The sequence below is a fragment of the Sinohyriopsis cumingii genome, chromosome 5, assembly GCF_028554795.1.
Source record: "Sinohyriopsis cumingii isolate HCF-2022 chromosome 5, ASM2855479v2, whole genome shotgun sequence".
Taxonomy (NCBI): Eukaryota; Metazoa; Mollusca; class Bivalvia; order Unionida; family Unionidae; genus Sinohyriopsis; species Sinohyriopsis cumingii.
Window position 1 is genome coordinate 82821432 of NC_142965.1, and position 12315 is coordinate 82833746.

The following is a 12315-nucleotide window of genomic DNA, read 5'->3' on the forward strand; positions in this document are numbered from 1 at the left end:
TGATGCTTTATTTTATTTTTGTATTCTTCCCAATAATGAGATTCTAAAACAGATCACTTTAAAATATTAAAATGTCTGAAGGCTTCACTCTCTTTCTCTGTCACTGTTTTGGTTGGTCAGTCAGCATGTCAATTTTACCTCAACTGATACTGATCATGTTCTCTCTGGATCTAGGCTGGTCATACTTACAGACTAATTCAACAACAGTGAAACAGAATTGGACAATAATCATAAAATCTATGCTGGGGTTTGGACCAAGACAAGGAAATCCTAGTGAAAGGGTTGTATTATTTGTCATTATGTTAAGTAATATAATATATACTGTAACCCCACAACTGGGATTTCCTTGTCTTCGTACAAACACTGACACAGATTTTCTCACCCAATCTTTTCCAACTAATACTTAAAATAACCCTGCATCCTTGCAATTTAGTTAGCAGATTCAAAACACATTATTTGTCTGGTACTATTATTGCTTCTCATTCAATAAAGGTCATCAGGTTCTGTATGCTTTTATAAAAATCTGAATAATGAGCTAAGTAGAATCTAGCTAAATATGTCGCTCTTAGGAAAGAAAAAACCTCAAGAAAAAGTAACAACTGTTATGGGTTGGAAGTATTGTGCAATGAGCATCTCCAGCCACCTGCTTTTGTTATTCCAAACTACGCATTAAGATGAATGCTAATTAAGGCAATGGGGTGACCTGTCGACCCTCAGTACACAAGTTCTACACATGAGAAAATAGAAACATCATTTGATATTACTGTATTATCACATTTAATAAATGGAAGTCATATGAAATTGACGATAATTAATATCTTTTAAACTGTTCAGTTTTAACTTTCATCAGTTCTAATTTGGAAAACGTTCTATGGTAGGCAACAGTACAATACTGTGCACTACAACATACCAACTGGGTACAGTTCTAACAAAGTGTGTAGTGACAACAGGAAATTTCTAATTCATGACTTTCTTAGAAATTTATATTTTGTGTCCTGGAAATATGGCAAGTGTTGATATCACTACTGCAATGATATGCTACATGGAAATCTTTTTGTGGAATAACGTAGACTGGGGTGAATGAACCACTCTGGTTGGTAAGTGCAAGAGTTTTCATTTGCAGTCACATTATTGCATTTGATTCAACTGGGACAGATTGTGGGTGTTTGACAAAGTTAGAAGAAACCAGTTTGACATAACACATTTATGTTTTTTTTGCCACCTTTGCAGTAGCACTTGAGAGAGTTGGGTTATGTGTAGCCATTGATGTGTATTGCCAGTGTGTCTGGAGCTGAATCAAATAGCTCAACTCTTGTGTGTGTGTCTCAAAATATTTTGCATGATGTTATCAAAGTTGGAGACCTTAAGTTGCTTTATGAGTGAATTTCTTTTCGTTATATATCTGTTGTTGTTGTTCTTGTTGTTGTTAGATTTTATAACAACTCCATCAGGCATAGAAGATATCAAGAGCTTCTTTTCATAAGTAGTTCCTAGCACTTGGACACCATGACCAAGATGACTGGTCTGACATAACCAGAATGAGATAGGAAAAGGTTAGCACAACTGATAGATTTCACTGTCATATGGATAAGTGTGTGTGTGTGTGGGATCTGGATTTTTAACATAGCTTTAAATTTTTTTAGTCATATGACTACAATGTCTATAGTGTGGACAGCTTATAGTGATGTCTAGCACTGGGGCATCATGCCTCATACATGTGGCATCATGTCCCACACAGTCACATTATCCTAGCACTAGGCTAACCAGTCTTAATACTAACCTCTTAATGCTGAGCGCCTAGTGAGGCAGCTGTTAGTATCATTTTTATAGGCCTTTGGTATGACTCAGCCAGGGTTCAAACCCATGACCTCCCGCATCCGAGGTAGGCACTCGAACGACTAGGCCACCAGAGCAGTCTCATGGGTAAGGAAAAAAACAATCTTATGGTCAGTTCCACATTATACTCTCCCTCTCTATTGGTTGCAAAGCCAGCATGATGCAGATCTCTCTCTTTCTCTCTGTGGGCCATCATCACAAGCCACTGGTAACAATCTATGAAAAAGAAGCACAGTGGGTTTTCACCCATGGTATGTGACAATATCTCTGGGTTTATAATGGTAAATCTGGCAGTCAAACTGACCAACATAGCAATGGAGAATAAAAACAATTTTATGGTCACTAGTAATGGTAAGTAAAACATATTAGTTGTTGTATTGGGAACAATGCCATTTCTTAGTGCATGACAGGTTAAACATGTTGGCCAATATAACTGGTGGAAGAAGATCCCCCGCAAAACCCTCAGTAAAAACCACCAACCAATAGAAAGCTACTGGTAAGTTTTCTCTCACACATGCATTGGCCAATCATGAGATTCTAACCCAATCGGACTGAGGAGAGATGGCTGTGATCGGGAAAGGCAAGCACTTTAGACCCTTTGACCATGCTGGCCTCCATAAAGTATATTAGTCACTTGGATCAACTATTAATGACTTAGGTCAATTGTATATAACTTTACATGTTTGAATTGCATCTTGTTGGTGCATCATTTTGCTTAACCTGTTGGTGACTGAATAGACATGCTTTCACTGCTCAGCATGCTGTTGATGCAATTGTTGTAGTGCTCAACCTTCTGCATTTAAACCAACTTTCATGTTTATTTGCTGAGCATCTCTTATTCATTTAATCAATATTAATCAAAATAAAAACTCAGAAAATGAGCAAATTACAATTTCCAAAAAGGATTATGAATAGCTGCAAAACTACATATTGGAGTAGACACACTGGGATGGTATGTGAAGAGTACATGCCCTTTGTTAATAGTGTTATGTAATCAACCTCAACTCCATTGGAAATGTTAGTATGTTGTGTAATCCATAGAACCCGACCATGTTACAGACTGAGCCATAATCAACCAAGCCAGTTAGCTTAAAAAAATGATGCATGTTCCCAAAAGAAAATGGTGGGGAAGGGGTAATAAAAGTGGGTGCAAAATTATGTGCTTTTGATTAAATGAAGACAAAACTAGTCTGAAACACAATTCCATTTTCACAAATTATAAATCTGTAGTACAGTCCACAATGCATTCATTACCATAGATGTGTATGTAAAATCCATAAATTCGAGCACAGATCGTGTGTTATAAAATTCATGTACAGTTGCATCAAGTTAGAAAACAAAAATAACATAGTCCTCATTTCATCTATATTCCACTGTAAACAAACACACATCACTAAACAATTCACTATGATATTGTTGCCAGAAGCACTTGGCCATAGTTGTTTACAAACTACATGTACTGGCCTAGATTTTGGTCAGCTGGTGACAGCTATCATCTTGGTGAGATTACCCAGAGGATGTGGATATTGTTAGAGAAATGGAAATGTGAACAAATTAAAAAGTAACTTGACACCAGATATTTATGGTTTCTAAAGACTGGAAATTTAATTTGCGTTTTATGCCGCTGTTGCAATCGTAAGCATGTTTTTCCTGCAAAAAGGAAACTTCAGCTGCACAATAAACGTCTTCTGGCCACATTGGAAAATGCAACAATCCATCAGATTCCATTGCATTTATTTAAATTTGGTGCTGATGTCATTTAATGAAAGCTGCTTTATTTTTTATTGAAGACTGTAGTCAGCTTGCTTTGAAGAAAAGTGCATGTGTTATAGAAATCGCTGCTAAAGAACAACTTTGGAAGACCAAACAAATGCCTGTTTGTTTTTCTGGAGGCAATATCAAATAGATGTCAAAGAGAAACTGAGACTGAAATTTTGTTTTTCTTATGCTTAGCATTTGTACAGAACCACTGGTGTTTCAAAGGTAATCAATTTTCTAACTAATTTCAGCAAAACTATTTTTCTGAGTACTTTTAAAAAAAACATTAAGCCATCATTTTGTGGATTGTAGCCATTCCTGTTCCTGCCCTCAAAGGTTGGTTGATTGTAGCTAGTCTGGTAGCATGACTATTTGAGTGTATCACAACATACAGTACTCAGGCCTTTTGTCAGCATAAGCAGATTATGATATAACAATGCGCTGTTAAGATGGGTTGTCAATATCAACAATGGATTTGTTTATTAATAATAGATTCCAGTGCATTTTATATCCAAGTTTGTGGCTACCTTTCACGCTACATATGAATTTCTCCACTCCAAACCCAAGACTATATATAAGTTTAAACAGCTAACAATGTTGTTGGAAAAGAAATCGCCAGATGGTATATTTTGTCACCAGTAAGAGAAACAAATTGCAATTTGCGACACTGGCAAAGCCCAGTGCAATCCCTGAATAAACATTTTACATGTAATTATTCATACTTTTAAGAATTAAAAAAAAACTATTTTTTCATGTACAAGAAAAATATGTAAAATACATGTATACAAAATTTCAGGAGCCATGACACAATTGTCTTATATTAGGATTCATACATAATCTCTTCTCCAAAATGATAGTAAACTTTTACACATTATTTTTTGTACTTTAAGAAGAAAAAATATTTTTTTGCATAAGAGAAAAATACATGCATGTGAAATTTCAGGAGCCACGCCATGATTGTTTTATATCTGAATTTGTGTTTTAATATATATATAAAATGTTTCATCTTTGATATACCACTAGGTGTTTACATATTTCTTTAAAAGGAAACTTGACAAACCTTATTTCCTTTTGATGGAAACATATGTATCTCCTGAAATCAAACAACTGCAATGGATAATCATAGACATCTTGTATGTGAAATATCAAGTTAGCAATGGGATGTAAATGTCCGTTATTCCAACAAATGCAATGTTTTGGTATATATGGCCCGGTATAAAAATATTATCAGTGAGTCACTTTCACCTCAAATAAATCCTATGTGTGGATCCAGAAAGGACTATAACTGCATCCCTGTATTGTTATCCAGATACAAAACTGCCTTGATTTTAATGGAACAGCCCAAGAGTAATCTGTATTTGCAAGACCTTGATAAAGTAAATGCTTCTAACCATAAAAGTAAGTAGTAACTTAATATAGACAGGACTTGGCAATAATCCCTCTTCCGATTTGGATCACTTTTGTCTTGTATCTTGTTTTCACTAGGAATCACTGGATTTGTTAGTAGACGTACTCTTAATCTATTTGGAGAAGAAACTGATGGTAGTAATTGTAGAGTTTAAAGGCGTGTCATAAAATAAGGTTAGTTTCCAGAAACGAATCGGGTCTTGGGACCCAATAAGAATAGAAATATCCTATTTGGTCTGATTTTGGCTCAATTGCTTTTTATGTTGGTTACAAGAAAGTGTAATGGATGGACAGGCAGACAGCACAAACAAAAATGTCTCCTTCCTTGGCCAGTGGGTGAAATTTAGTAGTACTCTACATAGGCTTTACGACAGCATGCTAGATTCTAACGAGCATGGACCCATAGGTCTCAATGATCTGGACCTTTGGTCAAGGTATGCAGTCTTAAACTGAAATTGCAGTGTAGAAACCATTATTTTCCTATCAGACATATTCCAACCATGGCCTATTACATTTTGACCATAAAATCATTAGGTTTCATTAATATCTTAAGTGTAAGTGTACCAACAAAGCATGGATAAGAAACATACTCAAAACAGCAGTTATTTTGCAAAACCCATTTCTCTCTGAGACACAGTAATTGTCATCCTTTGACCCCAAAATCAACAGGCCTCTTCCATACCCTTAGTGCAAGTCCTTTAAAAAATTTTGTGAAGGTACATGATCTAGAATGAGTGTTACTGTGCAGAAACTATTCTTCTTCCAACATTCACAAAGTCTGCTAACTGTAGAAAGTGGAAAACTTAATTTATTCTGCAGAAACCATCTTGATTCTATCAGTTACAGTGAACTTTTGACCTCAAAACCCAGACGCTTCTTTCTTATCTCAAAATGCAAGCCATCAGCAAAGTTTGGTGCCAAGTATATGATGTGGAATTAATGTTAAGTGCTGACCATTTTTATTGTTTCAGTGACAATTGAACCTTGAGCTATGACCCCAAAATCGAGAGGATTTCTTCCATACTCCAACTACAAGCTATATCTACAAAGTCTGACAACTCAAGTCACTATGAAATGAATCTGGCAACAAATGGATGGACAACATCATAACATAAAACAAATATTTTTTTCCTATATATGGTATTAAGTATTCATGACATCCCATGTATTAGTTTTGCCTTGGGATGAAGGGGGGCGCATAGTTCAAGGAAACCACATAACTTGGTTGAGCACCACTGTCCAAATATATTTTGCATGTTTGTCAGAATTAACCAACAATTTCTTCCTTGGTTGAAAACCTGTACAAAAATGGTTTTTGCTTTTCCATATTTTGTGGATGACAGTCAACTTGTGAAGCTGTCTATACTTGAATCTTTCAACATTTGCTTAAGATGACCGTTTCAACTTTAACTTCAGCGCCAGATAATTGACTCCCAACAGCTCTTTGCCACATCAACTCTGCCTGCTTGACACTGTTTTGACAGAAATATAATGCACGTCTGCAAACAGTTTTGTGCACCATTCTCTGAAAACATTCACTGTAATTCTAATCAAATATGACAAAGACGTGGCAAGTAAGAGTTTAGACTTTTATGTTGTTCCCATTATTATGTATGTTAGTACATAAATGAAGCTAAAGTCTGTCTCTAGTAAAAATTACATGGATGGTTAAAGCCTGTGCTTAAAAGAAAAGAAAAATGCTTTTTTCAAGACTATAGCAAGCCCAAAGTTAAGATATCATCAACAAAAGAAGCAAAGAACTGGCAGTATTTCTTTGAATCACAGCATTCACTGCATTATGCAGACTAGGACAAATAGTCTCTGAAAGACGACAAAACAATCTTGCTGAAAAAGTTGGTCAGTCTACATGAATGGAATAGACTGTGACATATACTCTCTGAAACACAAGCTTATCTGGATCCTGATATGATGATACAGTCTATCAGACTGAGTACACTGTGACACACCTCTGAAACACAAGATTGTCTCAGTGCTGAAGAAGCTGGTCCCAGTCTACCTGGTTGGAATATACCTCCATATTCAGCCACAGTTCATAGTTTTCCTTAAATTCTTCAGTCAATTCAACCTTTTGTCCTAGAACACTCAATATACAGTTATCCACTGGTTTAAAGTCTGGGTCTGAACCATTGGAGCCATAGCGTCGGTTGTTAAATCTGTCAACACATGCACGGAGAGAACATTCCTCAGCTTGGAAATCCCAAGGTCTGGCATCCATATCTATGTGTAAAATGAAAACCAATAATGATTATATACTTATGAACATATATATCTGTTAGAGAGTTGACAATGATTAAAAAGAGGAACTTATGTTCACAGAACATGAAATGTCATAATTTCTCACATTGAAAGATCTTTTATAGAAGCTAAGATCAGAAACCTTTTGTGTTAAATTGTCTACAAATTAAAAATATAAGGAAATGTGTATGCAATTAATGTGTAAGTATATATGATGACTGACCCTCTGCAAGAGAAATCTGCTTTAAAGTGTGCCCACTTTTCCAAAATGTGAAAGTTTTTATCTTTGTAAAATGTGAATGCCAGGTCAGCTACATATGGATACAAATAAGCCTACTAAATTTCAATTCACTATGTTGTGATTTGTGTGTAAAGAGTGAAAAGTTCTAAACTTTAAAACAATGAAAAAACACATCAAGTGCCAGAAAATTCTAATCACTTCATCTACATATGCAAACACTCGTGGTAACCAAATTATATTTCTCTATGTCAAGTAGTGTGTGCACAGCTGTGTTAACTAGGTTTTCATCAAAAAATAGTCTGGGTCCAAAAAGTAATTGTTGGTGTAGGGTTTAATGCCATTTATTCAGCACAAGATGGGCTATAAATGGTGGCCAGTATAACTGGTGGAGGAAGAACTCTGGGAAACCCCAGGAAGAACCACTGACCCACGAGAAGCTACTGGCAAGCTTTCTCATGTACCCATGTTAGCCAAGCCCAAGACTTAAACCCACACTAACAGAGGTGAGATGGCAGTGATCCAGAATGGTGAGCACTTTAGACCACACGGCCACTTGGGGCCCCTCCAAAAAGTTGAAAGGTTTTAAATTGCTTCATGATATGAAAATCTAATCAAGCCCTCCACATATAGACACAAACATGCCCAATAAATTTTATTTCTCTAAGTCAAGTTGTTTTTGCACAGTCATGATTACGTAGTTTAACAAGATCAGGAATTTAATTTCAAAATGAAAATATTGCTATATTGTCATGAAAATCTGATTTGGTTATCTACATATACAGGCAAACATGCCTACCAAATTACATTCTTCTATGTCAAGTAGTTTTTGAACAAACCTGTTAATAAGGTTTTCACATAAAAATGGTTCCAATCAAAATTAGTAACAGAAACTGATAGATCGCTCTATTTAGCATCAAAAACGCTAGATAGGACCTGAAAGTTTTAATCAACACTGTGAAATATCAACTTTAAAAAGAAGTCATAAAATTTGTTACATTTTCTTTCCAAACAATGTTCTCAGTACACCGCAATTAATGATACCCAAGGAAATTTTGACCAACGAAAATTTCATTTACGCCTAGTGGAGGCAATACTTTGATAAATAAATACAAATTAAATAATTTTACGCATCAATTGAAATTTGTGTTCTATTTCTACCTTTTAGTTCCTTTTAAGTGTAATCATCATAAATGTAATGTATCCTTGTAATTAAACCTAAAATATGTCAATCTACTGTAACAGCTGTGTCTGCGAGCATTTCTCTGAGAACCTAATTAAGTGCCGACTGTGTTTTAATATCGGACTAGTGGAAACAGTTGTTGTATTGTTGCACTAAATAAAAGGCGGGCCTCCTTTTCTAGTATCATGTTAATTAGATGGAGATGGAATAAACAAAAAAGCTAAAATGCATACATATCCTACAAGCTTAAGAACCAGCGGCTCCGGTCATATGTTGGGTACCCTTCAAAATTTCTCTAAACTTCCATTGCTAAATGTGTGTGTGTTTGATTATTCATCAGGATAATCAGTAATATAATCAAACTGTGTTCCTTCAAGAACTTTCACACCATCATCATAGAAGCTATTCAGGCAGGTTCATTAATTTTGCAAAGTATTTTTGAAAATAAAGAATCTGATGTCCAGGGCTGATCCAAGAGTGGGTGGGTGTGTGTGGAGCCAGTGCAGTGCCCACAGGAATGTTTCTGAGAGCAATTTTTTTTTACAGTTAGATCACTAAAATTATGCCCTGGAAATGTTTACAATGCAGGATCTTCCAGAAGATTTGCCTCCAGGGTCCACATGCCCCTCACTTATTTGTATATGCTTCCCCCTCCCACAACAAAAGCACATAAAAAACTATATTGGGTGGATTTTTAAAAAAATATACTTTGCTTTAAATTGTATGGACCACTTGACATATTGCATCAATACAATGCTATGCTTGCAAAACATACTACACTGAGCCTATGTTGAATGCACTTCTCTCCAGTTCTTTTGTTTAGCTGCAGACTAGGGTGTTTAATAGCTTTGTCAGTCTTTCACATGTGTATATGTACATAGATCTGAAAAAATAGTATCAACAATGATGCTATTGACATAACAACTGTCAGATTCTTTATTCACAAGAATACTTTCTTGACAAAATTAAAGTATCAATATATGAATACATTACTGATTTCCTGTTGAATTATATGAACTAAATGAAAATTATGCCGATTTGACATCAAATATGTCCACCACAGTAGCCATCTTGACTATCTTCTTGAAGCTATTCCTCCTCAATGGGGCATGAGGTTTTCACCATAAGACTTTTTATGACATTTAGTTGGTACTGGTGTATAGCTGGTCATAAACAAAAATTGTGCCAATCAGTGGCCATCTTGAAAATCTTATTGGTACTCCATGTAAATGGAAAGTCATATCAACACTGGGGTTTCACCAAAAGACTTCTTATGACATCTAGTTGGTACTAGTTGGTGTATAGTTGTCTTAAACAAAAATCATATTGGTACTCCATGTAAATGGAAAGTCATTAACACTGGGTTTTCACCAAAAGACTTCTTATGAGATCCAGTTGGTATTAAATAAAAAAAAGTGTTGATCTGACAGCCAGGATGGCCCCCATGGCAGCCATTTTGAATGTCTTGTTTTTGCTACTCCTCCTAAATGAAAAATCATATCAACATAGGGTGTTACCAGAAGACTACTTATGAAATCTACTTGGTCTTGAATCAAAATGGTGCAGATATGACCTCAAGTATGGCTGCCACAATGAACATATTGAGAGAAAAAATTGTCCCTCAATCTCCTGAGAGGATGGTCATATCATTATGAAGTTTTCAGGAAAAGTCTTCAAATGGTGCCTAGTTTGCTGTAAATCAAAATGGTACTAAACTTACATCCAAAATGGCTGCCACATTATACTGCCCTCCTACAATACAGTTTACATGGGTGTAAAACAAACTGATAGGCATCTATGACATATGTTAAAACTCAATATATTTCTAAAGAATAACTCAGTAAAATGAAAATATATTCTTTCAGCCCTTAGATTATGATACCTAGGGTGGGATTTCCTTACTAGTGAATGTGATTCTGTAACTGTTACTTTCACCATATTTTTAATTCAACAGCAAGAATGGCAATTTGTAAGTTATATATGGAATAATCTTACCATTTCCATATGCCCAGTCATCATTGAGCCGATGGCGAACTTTCTGGTAAATAGCAGACATGGTTTTCATGTTGGATTTCCGCCACTGACGACCCAGATATTTGGTTTGCATTTTCAGTAGCTTTAAGATGTACAGTTGCATCATAGCATGCTTCACTTTCAGCGCCCGCTTCAGGATTGGGGCCGATTTAAATACAACCAGCATCTGCAAGCACAAGAGGAACAAGTACTGAACATGCTTATTTTGTCCTTTTTTTTCCATTATAAATTAAAAATTATTCATTTTAATCACTAAAGTGTATTATTTTGATAATTTTTAAGTTGCTTTTTTGAAATGTAGGCTTCCTGTATAGTCCCATCGACATCACTTATGTCAACAAGCTTCTTATGTCAACGAAAATTCAAGGTCCAATTCCCGTGGTCTATTAATACTATAAAATTTGTCCTGCTTATGCCAACATCAAGATAAAAAAATGAACATATATGTTGACAGAAGCTCTAGGTCCTAAACTGAACAAATCTTTTGTTTTCTAATTGTTTACGTCAAAATCCTGCCAGTTCTGACCCATTGTTTGTTCTACAATTACTTGATGTTGCCACCGCAATAACAAACAGGCATTTGTTTGGTCTGTCATAGTTGGCCTTTTGTAGCAACTTCAATAACACATGCACCCATCAACAAAGCAAACCGGCTACAATCTTCAATACAAGCAATGCACCTGTTATCAAAGGAAGTCAGTGCCAAACTTGAATAAAAGTAATGGAATCTGATCGATTGTTGCATTTTCCAAAGTGAACACATTTATTTTGTCAAGAAAGTTTACTTTTCCATGAAAAATGTTACTTTTGCTTACAATGACTACCAACAGCAGCATAAAACAAATTAAATTCCAACCTTCTGAAACCAAATATTAATTAAAGGTGGGACATTTCGCAAAGTTGTTTGTGAAATTTTTATTTTGTTCACATGTTTTTATTTCCATATTACTAGTCTCAACCACCTGGTATATTCACTAAGCTGGTTGTCTCAAGTAGACCAAAATCTAGGCAAATTTAAGTACATGTACATGTAGCACATTAATAACAAATGTACAGCTATATGCTAGTGGCGACAATGAATATCATAGTGAATTGTCTGGTGACTCATGTTTGTTGACAATGGAATGTAGATCAAATGAGGACTACCATTTTTATATGTGTTATTTGTGTTTTGTAATGGGATGTGACTGATACATGAATTTTTTAATAATGTGATATATATTCAGATTAATGTTGTTGTTGTTGTTGTGGGGTTTAACACCATTTTTCAGCACACGATAGGCTATGCATGGTGGCCAGTATTAATGGTGGAGGAAGAACCTGGGAAAACTCTGGGAAGAACCACCGACTCACGAGAAGCTACTGATAAGCTTTCTCACATACCCTAATTGGCCGAATCCTGACTTGAACCCACGCAGAGGTGAGATGGCAGTGATCCGTTATGGAGAGCTCAAATTAATGGATTTTTCATATAGATGTACAGACCTTAAGGCATTATACATTCTACAACATGAATGCAAGTTGTCAATATACAAGTTTATTTCATACTAGTTTTCTCTTGTTAAACCAAAATTTCCATTTGTTTATGTTCTCTCAGTGTCAA

The 12315-nt window shown here is 35.5% G+C and overlaps 1 protein-coding gene across 5 annotated transcripts in view; it reads right to left on the minus strand.

Moving 5' to 3' along the window:
• Positions 1-6576: 6576 nt before the first annotated feature.
• LOC149799634 (striatin-interacting protein 1-like) overlaps positions 6577-12315 on the minus strand; it is a 52889-nt gene continuing 47150 nt past the window's right edge. For all 5 annotated transcript variants that reach the window (XM_089958973.1, XM_089958976.1, XM_089958972.1 and 2 more), the window contains exons 19-20: positions 10674-10878; positions 6577-7239 (exon numbers count right to left, since the gene is read on the minus strand). In XM_089958973.1, the coding sequence (XP_089815099.1) occupies positions 6989-7239; positions 10674-10878 (456 nt within the window). In that variant the 3' untranslated portion in view covers positions 6577-6988. The remainder of the gene's footprint in view (positions 7240-10673; positions 10879-12315) is intronic.